The sequence below is a fragment of the Tachyglossus aculeatus genome, chromosome X1 (assembly GCF_015852505.1).
Source record: "Tachyglossus aculeatus isolate mTacAcu1 chromosome X1, mTacAcu1.pri, whole genome shotgun sequence".
Classification (NCBI taxonomy): Eukaryota; Metazoa; Chordata; class Mammalia; order Monotremata; family Tachyglossidae; genus Tachyglossus; species Tachyglossus aculeatus.
Genome location: NC_052101.1, coordinates 4,745,169 through 4,763,938, shown reverse-complemented (window position 1 = coordinate 4,763,938; position 18,770 = coordinate 4,745,169). Strand labels below are relative to the sequence as shown.

At 44.3% G+C, this 18,770-nt stretch overlaps 1 protein-coding gene across 3 annotated transcripts in view; it reads right to left on the bottom strand.

Annotated features, from left to right (window-relative positions):
• EIPR1 (EARP complex and GARP complex interacting protein 1) overlaps window positions 1-18,770 on the bottom strand; it is a 125,533-nt gene that overhangs the window by 100,941 nt on the left and 5,822 nt on the right. For all 3 annotated transcript variants that reach the window (XR_005447697.1, XR_005447696.1, XM_038739958.1), the window contains exon 3: window positions 12,439-12,571. Coding sequence is in view for 1 of the 3 variants with exons in the window: in XM_038739958.1 (XP_038595886.1) it covers window positions 12,439-12,571 (133 nt within the window). In the remaining 2 variants the exon portion in view is untranslated. The remainder of the gene's footprint in view (window positions 1-12,438; window positions 12,572-18,770) is intronic.

The window sequence follows — 18,770 nt, the reverse complement described above, 5'->3', positions numbered from 1 at the left end:
GGTGATTTGTACATATTTATTACTCTATTTATTTTACTTGTACATATGTATTCTATTTATTTTATTTTGTTAATATGTTTGGTTTTGTTGTCTGTCTCCCACTTCTAGACTGTGAGCCTGCTGTTGGGTAGCCGACTTGGCTATATGTTGCCGACTTGGACTTCCCAAGCACTTAGTACAGTGCTCTGCACACAGTAAGCGCTCAATAAATACGACTGATTGATGGATTGATTTGGTGAGTTGACGTAGCAGAGCCCAGCTCAGCCTCTGTCTGGCCTGATCCAATCAATCAATAAATGGAATTTATTCCAACAATAAATGGAATTTATTCCAACAATAAATGGAATTTATTGAGCACTTACTACGTGCAGAGAGCACTGTACTAAGCGCTTGGGAGAGAACAACAGAATTAGCAAGTTTTGAGTGTGTGGCCCAGTGGAAAGAGCCCGGGCCTGGGACTCAGAGGGCGTGGGGCTCTAATCCCGGCTCCGGGTGACCTTGGCCAAGTCACTTCACTTCTCTCGGCCTCAGTTCCCTCGTCTGCAAAATGGGGATTCAAACCTGGTCTCCCTCCTACTTCATTCATTCCATCGTCTTTATGGAGCGCTTCCTGTGTGCAGAGCACTGGACTAAGCGCTTGGGAAGTACAAGTCGGCAACAGATAGAAACGGTCCCTACCCAACATTCATTCATTCAATCATATTTATTGAGCGCTTCCTGTGTGCAGAGCACTGGACTAAGCGCTTGGGAAGTACAAGTCGGCAACAGATAGAAATGGTCCCTACCCAACGTTCATTCATTCATTCAAACGTATTTATTGAGCGCTTCCTGTGTGCAGAGCACTGGACTAAGCGCTTGGGAAGTACAAGTCGGCAACAGATAGAAACGGTCCCTACCCAACATTCATTCATTCAATCGTATTTATTGAGCGCTTACTGTGTGCAGAGCACTGTATTAAGCGCTTAGGAAGCCCAAGTTGGCAACATATAGAGACGGTCCCGACTCAACAACCGGCTCACAGTCTAGAAGGGGGAGACAGACAACAAAACAAAACATGTGGACGGGTGTCAAGTCGCCAGAACAAATAGAATTAAAGCTAAATGCACAGCATTTACAAAATAAATAGAATCGTAAATATGTACAAGTAAATTAGAGGGATAAATCTGTCCAAACATATACCCAGGTGCTGTGGGGAGGGGAAGGAGGATGGGGAGGAGGAGAGGAAAAAGGGGGCTGAGTGTGGGAAGGCCTCCTGGAGGAGGTGAGCTCTCAGTAGGGCTTTGAAGGGAGGAAGAGACCTAGCTTGGCGGATGTGGGGAGTCTTTTAGACTGTGAGCCCACTGTTGGGTAGGGACTGTCTCTATATGTTGCCAATTTGTACTTCCCAAGCGCTTAGTACAGTGCTCTGCACACAGTAAGCGCTCAATAAATACGATTGATGATGATGACGTGTGGAGGGAGGGCATTCCAGGCCAGGGGGAGGACGTGGGCCGGGGGTTGCGAGCCCCATGTGGGATCAATCCATCATATTTATTGAGTGCTTACTGAGTGAAGGGCACTGGACCGCCTTCAACGAGCTTACTGTCTAGAGAGGGAGACGGACAATTGTGCGTGGCTCAGCTGAAAGAGCCCGGGCTTGGGAGTCAGAGGTCATGGGTTTGAATCCCGGCTGCGCCACTTGTCAGCTGGGTGACTTTAGGCAAGTCACTTCACTCCTCTGGGCCTCGGTTATCTCATCTGTAAAATGGGGATTAAGACTGTGAGCCCTCCGTGGGACAACCTGATTACCTTGTATCTCCCCCAGTGCTTAGAACAGTGCTTGGCACATAGTGCCCCAATCATATTGATTTTGACGCCTGACCACATGTTTTGTTTTGTTGTGTGTCTCCCCCTTCTAGACTGTGAGCCCATTGCTGGGTAGGGACCGTCTGTATATTCATTCAGTTGTATTTATTGAGCGCTTACTGTGTGCAGAGCACCCTATATGTTGCCGACTTGTGCTTCCCAAACGCTTAGTACGGCGCTCTGCATACAGTAAGCGCTCAATAAATATGAATAAATGAATAGTCAGCGCTTAACAAAGCGCTCAATAAATACGATTCTAGACTGTGAGCCCACCGTTGGGTAGGGACTGTCTCTATATGTTGCCAACTTGGACTTCCCAAGCGCTTAGTACAGTGCTCTGCACACAGTAAGCGCTCAATCAATACGATTGATTGATTAATAAATACCATTATTATTATTACTGGCTCCCATCAGCTCAGCTGGGGAATTTTAAGAGGATGAGGGCCCGGATTTCACGTCAAATAACGAACTGTCGATGACCACTATAAATAACACATCCGAAATTGAGGAGAAGATTTGGCACAGGCCTTTGCGGTCTTACCGGACAAATTAATTCAAATTGGCTTTCAAATGAGCTCTCCCGCACGGATTGTAAACTGGATCAAGGATCATAAACAAAGAGCGATGATACACAACAGCGTATTAAGGTGAGGGGAAGTGTCCGGTGAGCCGCCCTAGGGATCTGTGGAAGATTCAACCTGATTTAACATCTTCATTAGTGATCGGGAAGGAACGGTAAACGGCACGTTAATTAAATTTCCAGTTGATGCTAAATTTGGAGGTGCCGCAAAAAGCCGGTGAGGACGGCGAAGCGATAGGAATGGGATCTAGAGGTCAGCCATCCAGGAAAGAAAACGGGCACTGACCTGGAAAACTTCTAAGTTTGCTCTAATTGTTTTAGAAAAATCCATTTCTGGAGGATTTTTCTTGAGCTGTTTCACGCATCTAGACTGTGAGCCCACCGTTGGGTAGGGACCGTCACTATATGTTGCCAACTTGTACTTCCCAAGCGCTTAGTACAGTGCTCGGCACACAGTAAGTGCTCAATAAATACGATTGATTGATAGATTGATTGATCTATAAAATGATCTGAACGCCTATCATTCGGCAGTGTGGCACCACCGGGGTCATTCACATGTATATATGTTTGTACATATTTATTACTCTATTATTTATTTTACTTGTGCATATCTATTCTATCCGCTTTATTTTGGTAGTACCTGTATATATGTTTGTACATATTTATTACTCTATTTATTTTACTTGTATATATCTATTCTATCTATTTTATTTTGTTAGTATGTTTGGTTTTGTTCTCTGTCTCCCGCTTTTAGACCGTGAGCCCACTGTTGGGTAGGGACTGTCTCTATATGTTGTCAATTTGTACTTCCCAAGCGCTTAGTACAGTGCTCTGCACACAGTAAGCGCTCAATAAATACGACTGATGATGATGAAAGCAGGACACCCTTCTAAACGGTGCTGGGAGAATTCGCCTCGAGTTCAAATTCAGGAGCAGTGTCAAATTGGTTATGAGAGAGAACCATCCGCTGTCGTCGCCCGGCACTTAATAATAATAATAATTATTATTATAACGGCATTTATTAAGCGCTTCCTATGTGCAAAGCACTGTTCTAAGCGCTGGGGAGGTTACAAGGTGATTAGGTTGTCCCACGGGGGGCTCACAGTCTTTAATTCCCATTTTCCAGATGAGGTCACTGAGGCCCAGAGAAGTGAAGTGACTTGCCCAAAGTCACACAGCTGACAACTGGCAGAGCTGGGATTTCTTTGGTTCGTGCTTCCCAAGCGCTTTGTACGGTGCGTTGACTCAAGGGGACACTCATATTCTGTTACTCTCACGAGGGATGTGGAAAATAAGAGATGGGAGCTCAGGCTAGGGGTATAAGAAGCAGCGTGGCTCAGTGGAAAGAGCCCGGGCTCGGGACTCAGAGGTCACGGGTTCAAATCCCGGCTCCGCCACTTGTCTGCCGCGTGACTCTGGACAAGTCACTTAACTTCTCTGTGACTCGGTTCCTTCATCTGTAAAACGGGGATTAAAACCGTGAGCCCCCCGTGGGACAACCTGATCACCTTGTAACCTACCAAGTGCTTAGAACAAGGCTTTGCATGTAGTAAGCGCTTAAATACCATCATCATCATCATCTTTATTATTATTATTATTATTATATTATCTGCTGTGTGACTTTGGACATGTCACTTAACTTCTCTGTGCCTCAGTTCCCTCATCCGTAAAATCATCATCATCAATCGTATTTATTGAGCGCTTACTATGTGCAGAGCACTGTACTAAGCGCTTGGGAAGTACAAACTGGCAACATATAGAGGCAGTCCCTACCCAACAGCGGGCTCACAGTCTAAAAGGGGAAGACAGAGAACAAAACCAAACATACTAACAAAATAAAATTAATAGAATAGATATGTACAAGCAAAATAAATAAATAAATGGGGATTAAGACTGTGAGCCCTCCGTGGGACAACCTGATCACCTTGTATCCCCCCCCAGCACTTAGAACAGTGCTTCGCACATAGTAAGCGCTTAACAAATGCCCTCGTTAGTATTATTATTATGACAGTTGACGCTGTAATATGTACTTTATCTAAGTTTGGCTGATAAGTCCAGATCCCCTTTATGCTCTCCCTTTGGGTGCCAGTATCAAAGAGACAAATGGAATCTCTGAGCATCTTAAGCCATCTTTAAACAGAGAAGGGAGAATTAAAATGAAAAAAAAAAAAATAGCCCAAGTTTATTCACTAATTGAATGCACTAATTTTGGCTGGAAGAAAAAGACTCACTAAAAAGAACTCCCCTAAAACAGGCAACAGGGAGAAAAGACATAATTATAATTGGGATCCATTTTATCTCCGGTCATCAGGGAGTCTCTGGTCTTTTGTTTAATCCTTGCTGTTGACAAGCTTCGGTCCTTTTCTAAATTCACATTTGGGATGTAGATGAGATTTTTTTTCTCTTCTTCAAAATAAAATGAAAATGAGCGAACTCAGAGAGGAACCTACCCCTTGGGCCCCCAGCCTATTTAGCCGAGCCAAGGAAGAGGGCTCAGGACTTGGATTCCTCTCCCTTAATATTAATAATTATGGTATTTGTTAGCCGCTTATTACATGCCAGGCACCGTACTACGCGCTGGGGTGGATACAAGCAAATCGGGTTGGCCAGCATAGGGCTCACAATCTTAATCCCCATTTTCCAGATGAGGTAGCTGAGGCCCGGAGAAGGGAAGACTTGCCCAAGGCCACACAGCAGACAACCGGGATTAGAACCCATGACCTCCCGATTCCGGCCACGCTGCTTCTCCCTCGCTCCCTCTCCCCGGCGCCGCTACCCTGCCCGTTCTTACCTCCGGTCTGGAAACATCCTCCATCTCCGGCAGGTCAAACTGCCCGCGTGACTGAGAGACGAAGGGATGTCCGTTCCTTCTTTCATTCAATCGTACTTACTGAGCGCTTACTGCGTGCAGAGCACTGGACTAAGCGCTTGGAAAGTACAATTCAGCAACAGATAGAGGCCATCCCTACCCAACAATGGGCTCACGTGAGGGGGGGAAAAGTTGGAAATGGCTGCCCTGACGCGCTACACTCCACAGAGACCCATCAATGATGGTATTTACTGAGCGCTTACCGGGTTGAAGGCACTGTACTGAGCGCGTGAGAGAGAACCACGTGAGGTAAGGGTCTTCTTGGGACTGACCAGTGCTGAGGGGCAAGGATTATCCATTAGGCCACACCGCTTCGTGTCACTCTGTAGCTGCTCAGTGCTTGGCGGGGGCCCGTCAGTGCCGCCCCTCCCTTAAATTCCCTGATGAACTTGGAATCTCTGTGGGTGTCATTCCTCCACAACTGCCACTTCAGCCCTTCTGCACCACCTAAACCTCCCTCCCAGGGCGGCCCTTGTAAATAAAATGGTATTTCTTAAGCGCCTACTCTGTGCCAGGCACTGTACTAAGCGCTGGGGTGGGAAAAGGCAAATCAAGTTGGATAACTTCGAATCTCTGTGGGCGTCATTTCCCCCACAACTGCCACTTCAGCCCTTCTGCACCACCTAAACCCCACTTCCAGGGCTGCCCCTCTAAATAAAATGGTATTTCTTAAGCGCCTACTCTGTGCCAGGCACTGTACTAAGCGCTGGGGTGGGGAAAAAGCAAGTTGGACACAGTCCCCATCCTGCCTGAGGCTCACAGTCTTAATCCTCATTTTACAGATGAGGTAATTGAGGCATAGAGAAGTGGAGTGACTTGCCCAAGGCCACACAGCAGACAAGTGCCAGATACAGGATTAGAACTCATGACCTTCCCAGACTGAGCCCCCTCCTTCCTCTCCCTCTCATCCCCCTCTCCATCCCCCCATCTTACCTCCTTCCCTTCCCCACAGCACCTGTATATATGGATATATGTTTGTACATGTTTATTACTCTATTTATTTTACTTGTACATATCTATTTTATTTTATTTTGTTAATATGTTTGGTTTTGTTCTCTGTCTCCCCCTTGTAGACTGTGAGCCCACTGTTGGGTAGGGACTGTCTCTCTGTGTTACCAACTTGTACTTCCCAAGCGCTTAGTACAGTGCTCTGCACACAGTAAACGCTCAATAAATATGATTGATTGATTGATTGTCTCACGACTGGGAGCCAAAATGTGGCCTACTTTGGTGGTCACCTTTGTATTTACTTATGCCTAACAGTGTCTTACTGGAAAGAGCCCGGGCTTGGGAGTCTCAGGACCCGGGTTCTAATCCCGGCTCCGCCACTGCTTTGGGGCGAAAATTTTGATAAAATGTACGTTAATCATGGTAACTAGTTTTAGCAGACGCGTTCCCGTTCGAGGGTCCGCCGGCGTGACTGACCGTTTCTGACGCTCGGCTGCAGAGGCGGGCGATCTAGACCGTGAGCCCGCTGTTGGGTAGGGACCGTCTCTAGATGTTGCCAACTTGGACTTCCCAAGCGCTTAGTACAGTGCTCTGCACACAGTGAGCGCTCAATAAATACGATTGAATGAATGAATGAATCCCCCCAGCCCTACCTCCTTCCCCTCCCCAAAGCGCCTACATATGAGCGTATATAATAATGATGGTATTTGTTAAGCGCTTACTATGTGCAAAGCACTGTTATATGTTTGTACAGATTTATTACTCTGTTTTACCCATACATATCTACTGTTCTACTAATTTTGTTAATGCTGTGCATTTAGCTTTAATTCTGTTTGTTCTGACGACTTGACACCTGTCCACATGTTTTGTTTTGTTGTCTGTCTTCCCCCTCTAGACCGTGAGCCTGCTGTTGGGTAGGGACTGTCTCTACATGTTGACAACTTGGACTTCCCAAGTGCTTAGTACAGTGCTCTGCACACAGTGAGTGCTCAATAAATACGACTGATTGAATGAATGAATGAATGAATGAATCCCCCCGGCCCTACCTCCTTCCCCTCCCCAAAGCGCCTGTATATGAGCGTATATAATAATGATGGTATTTGTTAAGCGCTTACTATGTGCAAAGCACTGTTATATGTTTGTACAGATTTATTACTTTATTTATTTTACCCGTACATATCTACTATTCTATTTATTTTGTTAATGATGTGCATTTAGCTTTAATTCTGTTTGTTCTGACGACTTGACACCTGTCCACATGTTTCGTTTTGTTGTCTTTCTCCCCCTTCTAGACTGTGAGCCCTTTGCTGGGTAGGGACCGTCTCTACATGTTGCCAACCTGTACTTCCCAAGTGCTTAGTACAGTGCTCTACACACCGTAAGCGCTCAATAAATACGACTGAATGAATGAATAATCATGGTATTTATTCTGTACTTACTATGTGCCAAGTAGTACACATACTATGGAGGCCTTCCCAGACTGAGCCCCCTTCTTCCCGTCCTCCCCATCCCTCCTGCCTAACCTCCTTCCCCTCCCCACAGCACCTCTATATATGTGTATATGTTTGCACATATTTATTACTCTATTTACTTTACTTGTACATATTTATTCTATTTATTTTATTTGGTTAATATGTTTTGTTTTGTTGTCTGTCTCCCCCTTCTAGACTGTGAGCCCGCTGTTGGGTAGGGACCGTCTCTAGATATTGCCAACTTGGACTTCCCAAGCGCTTAGTCCAGTGCTCTGCACACAGTAAGTGCTCAATAAATACGACTGAATGAATAGAGCAGAGGGAGGGAGTGGGGGTGATGGGGAGGAGGGGGAGAGGAAAAAGGGGGCTCAGTCTGGGAAGGCCTCCTGGAGGAGGTGAGCTCTCAGTAGGGCCTTGAAGGGAGGAAGAGAGCGAGCTTGGCGGAGGGGCAGAGGGAGGCCATTCCGGGCCCGGGGGATGATGTGGGCCGGGGATAGGAGGGGGCGAGGGGATGGATGGACAGCCTTGAAGCCCAGGGTGAGGAGTTTCTGCCTGATGCGCAGATTGATTGGGAGCCACTGGAGATTTTTGAGGAGGGGAGTAATATGCCCAGAGCGTTTCTGGACAAAGATGATCCGGGCAGTGGAGTGAAGTATTGACTGAAATGGGGAGAGACAGGAGGATGGGAGATCAGAGAGAAGGCCGATGCAGCAATCCAGTTGGGATAGGATGAGTTGTAGCGTAATAATAATAATAATGATGATGGCATTTATTAAGCGCTTACTATGTGCAAAGCACCGTTCTAAGCGCTGGGGAGGTTCCAAGGTGATCAGGTTGTCCCATGGGGGGCTCACAGTCTTCATCCCCATTCAGTTCCCCAGGGAACTGAGGCACAGAGAAGTCAAGTGACTTGCCCAAAGTCACCCAGCTGACAAGTGGCGGAGCTGGGCTTTGACCCCATGATCTCTGACTCCCAAACCCATGCTCTTTCCAATGAGCCATGCTGCTACTCTGTACCAAGTGTACTTTCCCAAATGCTTAGTACAGTGCTCCGAACATAGTAAGAGCTCAGTAAATACGACCGGATGAATGACTGAAGGAGAGAAAGGCGGCTCGCCTCGGAGAGCTCGGCTGCTCTTTCCCGATTCCGTCCCCTCATCCTTGATCCAGACGCCGATTCCATCTTTGACCGGCCCAAGCGTCGCTTCCCCAGGGAGCTCACTCGCCTCCTACTTCATTCATTCATTCATTCATTCAATCGTATTTATTGAGCGCTTACTGTGTGCAGAGCACTGGACTAAGCGCTTGGGAAGTCCAAGTTGGCAACATCTAGAGACGGTCCCTACCCAACAGTGGGCTCACAGTCTAGAAGGGGGAGAAGGACGACAAAACAATTTGGTAACAGACTGAATATTTGGGTTGCATAATAATAATAATAATAATATAGAAGGAAGAGAAGAATATTGTGGCTCAGTGGAAAAGAGCCCGGGTTTTGGAGTCAGAGGTGATGGGTTCAAATCCTGGCTCCACCAAGTGTCAGCTGTCTGACTTTGGGCAAGTCACTTCACTTCTCTGGGCCTCAGTTCCCTCATCTAGAAAATGGGGATGAAGATTGTGAGCCCCCCGTGGGACAACCTGATCACCTTGTAACCTCCCCAGTGCTTAGAACAGTGCTCTGCACATAGTAAGCGCTTAATAAATGCCATCATTACTAGTATTATATAATAGAGAATATATGATAGAGAGAATATATAATACAGAGAATGGAGAGAATATATAATAGAGAATATATGTGATATACATACATGAATATATATGATAGAGGGAATATATAATAAAGAGAATAGAGAGAATATATAGAAAGAAGAGAAGAATATCTTGGCTCAGTGGAAAAGAGCCCGGGCTTTGGAGTCAGAGGTGATGGGTTCAAATCCTGGCTCCACCAATTGTCAGCTGTCTGACTTTGGGCAAGTCACTTCACTTCTCTGGGCCTCAGTTCCCTCATCTGGAAAATGGGGATGAAGACTGAGAGCCCCACGTGGGACACCTGATCACCTTGTAACCTCCCCAGCGCTTAGAACAGTTCTCTGCACATAGTAAGCGCTTAATAAATGCCATCATTATTAGTATTATATAATAGAGAATATATGATAGAGAGAATATATAATATAGAGAATGGAAAGAATATATAATAGAGAATATATATGATATATATACATGAATATATATGATAGAGAGAATATAAAATACAGAGAATAGAGAGAATATATAATAGAGAATATATATGATATATATACACATGAATATATATGATAGAGAGAATATATAATACAGAGAATATATAGAAAGAAGAGAAGAAAATCTTGACTCAGTGGAAAAGAGCCCGGGCTTTGGAGCCAGAGGTGAACGGTTCAAATCCTGGCTCCACCAATTGTCAGATGTCTGACTTTGGGCAAGTCACTTCACTTCTCTGGGCCTCAGTTCCCTCATCTGGAAAATGGAGATGAAGACTGAGAGCCCCACGTGGGACACCTGATCACCCTGTAACCTCCCCAGCGCTTAGAACAGTGCTCTGCACATAGTAAGCGCTTAATAAATGCCATCATTATTAGTATTATAATATAATAGAGAATATATGATAGAAAGAATATATAACACAGAGAATGGAGAGAATATATAATAGAGAATATATATGATATATATACATGAATATATATGATAGAGGGAATATATAATACAGAGAATAGAGAGAATATATATGATATATATACATGAATATATATGATAGAGAGAATATATAATACAGAGAATAGCGAGAATATATAGAAAGAAGAGAAGAATATCTTGGCTCAGTGGAAAAGAGCCCGGGCTTTGGAGTCAGAGGTGAAGGGTTCAAATCTTGACTCCACCAATTGTCAGCTGTCTGACTTTGGGCAAGTCACTTCACTTCTCTGGGCCTCAGTTTCCTCATCTGGAAAATGGGGATGAAGACTGAGAGCCCCACGTGGGACACCTGATCACCTTGTACCCTCCTCAGCGCTTAGAACAGTGCTCTGCACATAGTTAGCGCTTAATAAATGCCATCATTAGTAGTATATAATAGAGAATATATGATAGAGAGAATATATAATACAGAGAATGGAGAGAATATATAATAGAGAATATATATGATATATATATACATGAATATATATGATAGAGAGAATATATAATACAGAGAATAGAGAGAATATATAATAGAGAATATATATGATATATATACATGAATATATATGAAATAGAGAATATATGAAGAGAGAATATATAATAGAGAATATATATGATATATATACATGAATATATATGATAGAGAATATATAATAGAGAATATATATGATATATATACATGAATATATATGAAAGAGAGAATATATAATACAGAGAATAGAGAGAATATATTATAGAGAATATATAAGAGAAGCAGCGTGGCTCAGTGGAAAGAGCCCGGGCTTTGGAGTCAGAGGTCATGGGTTCAAATCCCAGCTCCGCCAATTCTCAGCTGTGTGACCTTGGGCAAGTCACTTCACTTCTCTGGGCCTCAGTTCCCTCATCTGGAATTCTTGTCCCCCGAAGACCGGCAGCTGCAGGGACGCCCCACTTCACTCTCTGTCCACGCCTCAAAGCCCCAGTTCGGTGACTGATTTCCATCCTCGAACCCAGCGCTCTCTCCAGATCACTTCCGTACGCACGGTTTTCCCGCGGGCTCGTTTGATCGTCGTTATCAATCACATTTATTGAGCGCTTACTGTGTGCAGAGCACTGTACTAAGCGCTTGTGGTGCATTCAGCTGTAATTCTATTTATTCTGAAGACATGACACCCGTCCCCCCTTTCAGACTGTGAGCCCACTGTTGGGTAGGGACTGTCTCTATATGTTGCCAACTTGGACTTCCCAAGCGCTTAGTACAGTGCTCTGCACACAGTAAGCGCTCAATAAATACGATTGATTGATTGATTTTGTTTTGTTGTCCATCTCCCCCTTCTAGACTGTGAGCCCGCTGTTGGGTAGGGAACGTCTTTATGTGTTGCCCAGTTGTACTTTCCAAGCGCTTAGTCCAGTGCTGTGCACACAGTAAGTGCTCAATAAATACGATTGAATGAATGAATGAATGGATGTACTAAGCGCTTGGGAAGTACCAGTTGGCAACACCTAGAGACGGTCCCTACCCAACAGTGGGCTCACAGTCTAGAAGCTGTCTAGTCAGCTGTGTGACTTTGGGCGAGTCACTTCACTTCTCTGGGCCTCAGTTCCCTCATCTGGAAAATGGGGGTGAAGACTGTGAGCCCCCGGCGGGACAACCTTAACCACCCCAGCGCTTAGAACAGTGCTTTGCACCTAGTAAGCGCTTAATAAACGCTATCATTATCATTATTATTAATGAACACGTACAAACAATATGGGGGCAAGGCGCTGAACGTCTCTGGGCCTCAGTTCCCTCATCTGTATGTTGCCAATTTGTACTTCCAAGTGCTTAGTACAGTGCTCTGCACATAGTAAGCGCTCAATAAATAGGATTGATGATGATGATGATGATGATCTGTAAAAGGGGGATTAAGATGGGATGATCTCTAAAAGGGGGATTAAGATGGGGACAACCTGACTCTACATCCCACCCCCAGCGCTTAGAACAGTGCTTGGCACTGTAGTGAGCGCTTAACGGCGTCATTATCTTCTGCAATACTTACTCTTGCTGTAGCAGGTGGCGAGCACCCCTTTGTCGGCCGGGCTGCTGCTGATCTGCCAGATCTCACCCGCGGCGTGGAGGAGGACGTTTTTGCTTATGATGTTATTTTCGTCATCAAAATCAATGATGTGGATCTACGAACGCAATGAAAGAGACCGTCAGGCCCCGGCGGCCGAGCTCAATTCCTCCGGGGTGGCTCCGCGGGGCCGCGGTCGTGACAGTTTTCCGACCGATATGTCATCGTCGTCATCATCGATCGCATTTATTGAACGCTTACTGTGTGCAGAGCACTGGACTAAGCGCTTGGGAAGTCCAAGTTGGTAACCCATAGAGATGGTCCCTACCCAGCAGTGGGCTCACAGTCTAAAAGGGGGAGACAGAGAACAAAACCATACTAACAAAATAAAATAAATAGAATAGACTTGGACAAGTAAAATAAACAAAGAAATAAATAGAGTAATAAATAAATAGAGTAATAAATAGAGTAATAAATAAATAGAGTAATAAATAGAGCAATAAATAGAGCAATAAATAAATAGAGTAATAAATAGAGTAATAAATAGAGTAATAAATAAATAAAAATAAATAGAGTAATAAATAAATAAATAGAGTAATAGTGTCCTTTAATTGCCATGCTCGCAAAACTGGCGCTCTGATGCCCTGCAGGTTCCCATTGAGAGGGCTGTCAAAGGCAGCCCCCCTCCTCCTGCTTGGGATGCGGAGCTTTAAAACCGTGCGAGGCCTGGCGCCCCGGGTCGTGGGTTCTAATCCTGCCTCCGCCAGTTATCAGCTGGGTGATGGGCGAGTCACTTCACTACTCTGGGCCTCAGTGACCTCATCTGTAAAATGGGGATGAAGACTGTGAGCCCCCCCCCGTGGGACAACCTGATCACCTTGTATCCTCCCCACAGCTTAGAACAGTGCTTGTCACATAGTAAGCGCTTAACAAATGCCATCATTATTATTACTATTATTATTATTATTATTATTAGGAGGAGGAAACGAGGCCCAGAGGGATAAAGTGACTCATCCAAAGACACGCGACAGGCCGGCGGCAGGGTGAGAACCAGACGCCAGCTCTCGGGAAGCAGCAGTGGACGGAGCCCGGGCCTGCGACTCAGGTGGTCATGGGTTCTAATCCCGCCTCTGCCACTTGTCGGCTGGGTGACCCTGGGCAAGTCCCTTCACTTCTCTGGGCCTCAGTGACCTCATCTGGAAAATGGGGGCTGAGACTGTGAGCCCCACGTGGGACAGGGACTGTGTCCAACTTGATTTGGGCCCCACGTGGGACAATCTGATCGCCCTGTATCTTCCCCAATGCTTAGAACGGTGCTTTGCACATAGTATCCATTCATTCATTCAATTGTATTTATTGAGCACTTACTGTGTGCAGAGCACTGTACTAAGCTCTTGGAAAGTCCAAGTTGGCAACAGATAGAGACGGTCCCTACCCAACAGCGGGCTCACAGTCTAGAAGGGGGAGACAGACGACAAAACAAACCATGTGGACAGGTGTCAAGTCGTCAGAACAAACAGAATTAAAGCTAAATTCATTCATTCATTCAATTGTATTTATTGAGCGCTTACTGTGTGCAGAGCACTGTACTAAGCGTTTGGGAAGTCCAAGTTGGCAACATATAGAGACGGCCCCTACCCAGCAGCGGGTTTACAGTCTAGAAGGGGGAGACAGACAACAAAAAAAAAACATATGAACAAAATAAAATAAATAGAATAGTAATTCATTCAATCGCATTTATTGAGCGCTTACTGTGTGCAGAGCACTGTACTAAGCGCTTGGGAAGTCCAAGTTCATTCATTCAATGGCATTTATTGAGCGCTTACTGTGTGCAGAGCACTGTACTACGCGCTTGGGAAGTACAAGTTGGCAACATATAGAGATGGTTCCTACGCAACAGCGGGCTCACAGTCTAGAAGGGGGAGACGGACGACAAAACAAAACATGTGGACAGGTGTCAAGTCGTCAGAACAGAATTAAAGCTAAATGCACAGCATTAACAAAATAAATAGAATAGTAGATATGTACGGGTAACAAATAGAGTAATAAATCTGCACAAATACATAACAGTGCTTTGCACATAGTAAGCGCTTAACAAATACCATCATTATTATATACGCTCATATACAGGCGCTTTGGGGAGGGGAAGGAGGTAGGGATGGGGGGGATTCATTCATTCATTCAATTGTATTTATTGAGCGCTCACTGTGTGCAGAGCACTGTACTAAGCGCTTGGGAAGTCCAAGTTGGCAACATCTAGAGACGGTCCCTTCCCAACAGCGGGCTCACAGTCTAGAAGGGGGAGACGGACAACAAAATAAGACATGTGGACAGGTGTCAAGTCGTCAGAACAAACAGAATTAAAGCTAAATGCACATTAGTAACAAAATAAATAGAATAGTAGATATGTATGGGTAACAGAGTAATAAATCTGCACAAATACATAACAGTGCTTTGCACATAGTAAGCACTTAACAAATACCATCATTATTATATATGCTCATATACAGGCGCTTTGGGGAGGGGAAGGAGGTAGGGCCAGGGGGATTCATTCATTCATTCATTCAACCGTATTTATTGAGCGCTCACTGTGTGCAGAGCACTGTACTAAGCTCTTGGGAAGTCCAAGCTGGCAACATCTAGAGACGGTCCCTACCCAACAGCGGGCTCACAGTCTAGAAGGGGGAGACGGACGACGAAACAAAACATATGGACAGGTGTCAAGTCGCCAGAACAAACAGAATTAAAGCTAAATGCACATCATTAACAAAATAAATAGAATAGTAGATATGTACGGGTAACAAATAGAGTAATAAATCTGCACAAACACATAACAGTGCTTTGCACATAGTAAGCGCTTAACAAATACCATCATTATTATATATGCTCATATACAGGCGCTTTGGGGAGGGGAAGGAGGTAGGGACGGGGGGATTCATTCATTCATTCATTCAATTGTATTTATTGAGCGCTCACTGTGTGCATAGCACTGTACTAAGCGCTTGGGAAGTCCAAGCTGGCAACATCTAGAGACGGTCCCTACCCAACAGCGGGCTCACAGCCTAGAAGGGGGAGATGGACGACCAAACAAAACATGTGGACAGGTGTCAAGTCATCAGAACAAGCAGAATTAAAGCTAAATGCACAGCATTAACAAAATAAATAGAATAGTAGATATGTACGGGTAACATAGAGTAATAAATCTGAACAAATACATAACAGTGCTTTGCACATAGTAAGCGCTTAAATACCATCATTATTATATATGCTCATATACAGGCGCTTTGGGGAGGGGAAGGAGGTAGGGATGGGGGGATTCATTCATTCATTCATTCATTTGTTCATTCAATTATATTTATTCATTCATTCATTCAATCGTACTTATTGAGTGCTTACTGTGTGCAGAGCACTGGGCTAAGTGCTTGGGAAGTGCAAGTTGGCAACATAGAGAGACGGTCCCTACCCAACAGTGGGCTCACAGTCTAGAAGGGGGAGACGGACAACAAAACAAAACATATTAACAAAATAAAATAAATAGAATAGTAATTCATTCAATCGCATTTACTGAGCTCTTACTGTGTGCAGAGCACTGTACTAAGCACTTGAGAAGTCCAAGTTGGCACCATTATAGAGACGGTCCCTACCCAACAGTGGGCCCACAGTCTAGAAGGGGGAGACAGACGACGAAACAAAACATGTGGACAGGTGTCAAGTCGTCAGAACAAACAGAATTAAAGCTAAATGCACATTAGTAACAAAATAAATAGAATAGTAGATATGTACGGGTAACAAAAAGAGTAATAAATCTGCACAAATACATAACAGTGCTTTGCACATAGTAAGCGCTTAACAAATACCATCATTATTATATATGCTCATATACAGGCGCTTTGGGGAGGGGAAGGAGGTAAGGCCCAGGGGGATTCATTCATTCAATCATATTCATTCATTCATTCATTCAATCGTATTTATTGAGCGCTTACTGTGTGCAGAGCACTGTACTAAGCGCTTGGGAAGTCCAAGTTGGCAACATCTAGAGACGGTCCCTACCCAACAGCGGGCTCACAGTCTAGAAGGGGGAGACAGAGAACAAAACATATTAACAAAATAAAATAAATAGAATAATCAATCAATCGTATTTATTGAGCACTTACTGTGTGCAGAGCACTGTACTAAGCGCTTGGGAAGTCCAAGTTGGCACCATTATAGAGACGGTCCCTACCCAACAGCGGGCTCACAGTCTAGAAGGGGGAGACGGACAACGAAACAAAACATGTGGACAGGTGTCAAGTCGTCAGAACAAACAGAATTAAAGCTAAATGCACAGCATTAACAAAATAATAAATAGAATAGTAGATATGTACAGGTAACAGAGTAATAAATCTGCACAAATACATAACAGTGCTTTGCGCATAGTAAGCGCTTAACAAATACCATCATTATTATATATGCTCATATACAGGCGCTTTGGGGAGGGGAAGGAGGTAGGGATGGGGGGATTCATTCATTCAATCATATTCATTCATTCATTCATTCAATCGTATTTATTGAGCACTTAATGTGTGCAGAGCACTGGACTAAGCGCTTGGGAAGTCCAAGTTGGCAACATCTAGAGATGGTCCCTACCCAACAGCGGGTTCACGGTCTAGAAGGGGGAGACAGACAACAAAACAAAACATATTAACAAAATAAAATAAATAGAATAATCAATCAATCAATTGTATTTATTGAGCGCTTACTATGTGCAGAGCACTGTACTAAGCGCTTGGGAAGTCCAAGTTGGCAACCTACAGAGACGGTCCCCACCCAACAGCGGGCTCACAGTCTAGAAGGGGGAGACAGACGCCGAAACAAAACATATGGACAGGTGTCAAGTCGTCAGAACAAACAGAATTAAAGCTAAATGCACAGCATTAACAAAATAAATAGAATAGTAGATATGTACGGGTAACATAAAAAAGAGTAATAAATCTGCACAAATACCTAACAGTGCTTTGCACATAGTAAGCGCTTAACAAATACCATCATTATTATATATGCTCATATACAGGCGCTTTGGGGAGGGGAAGGAGGTAGGGATGGGGGGATTCATTCATTCATTCAATCGTATTTACTGAGCGCTCACTGTGTGCAGAGCACTGTACTAAGCGCTTGGGAAGTCCAAGTTGGCAACATCTAGAGACGGTCCCTTCCCAACAGCGGGCTCACTGTCTAGAAGGGGGAGATGGACAACAAAATAAGACATGTGGACAGGTGTCAAGTCGTCAGAACAAACAGAATTAAAGCTAAATGCACAGCATTAACAAAATTAATAGAATAGTAGATATGTACGGGTAACAAATAGAGTAATAAATCCGCACAAATACATAACAGTGCTTTGCACATAGTAAGCACTTAACAAATACCATCATTATTATATACGCTCATATACAGGCGCTTTGGGGAGGGGAAGGAGGTAGGGATGGGGGGATTCATTCATTCATTCATTCAATTGTATTTATTGAGCGCTCACTGTGTGCAGAGCACTGTACTAAGCGCTTGGGAAGTCCAAGCTGGCAACATATAGAGACGGTCCCTGCCCAACAGCGGGCTCACAGTCTACAAGGGGGAGACAGACGCCGAAACAAAACATATGGACAGGTGTCAAGTCATCAGAACAAACAGAATTAAAGCTAAATGCACATTAGTAACAAAATAAATAGAATAGTAGATATGTATGGGTAACATAGAGTAATAAATCTGCACAAATACATAACAGTGCTTTGCACATAGTAAGCACTTAACAAATACCATCATTATTATATCTGCTCATATACAGGCGCTTTGGGGAGGGGAAGGAGGTAGGGATGGGGGGATTCATTCATTCATTCAATTGTATTTATTGAGCGCTCACTGTGTGCAGAGCACTGTACTAAGCGCTTGGGAAGTCCAAGCTGGCAACATATAGAGACGGTCCCTACCCAACAGCGGGCTCACAGTCTAGAAGGGGGAGATGGACAACAAAATAAGACATGTGGACAGGTGTCAAGTCGTCAGAACAAACAGAATTAAAGCTAAATGCACAGCATTAACAAAATTAATAGAATAGTAGATATGTACGGGTAACAAATAGAGTAATAAATCTGCACAAATACATAACAGTGCTTTGCACATAGTAAGCACTTAACAAATACCATCATTATTATATACGCTCATATACAGGCGCTTTGGGGAGGGGAAGGAGGTAGGGACGGGGGGATTCATTCATTCATTCAATCGTATTTATTGAGCACTCACTGTGTGCAGAGCACTGTACTAAGCGCTTGGGAAGTCCAAGT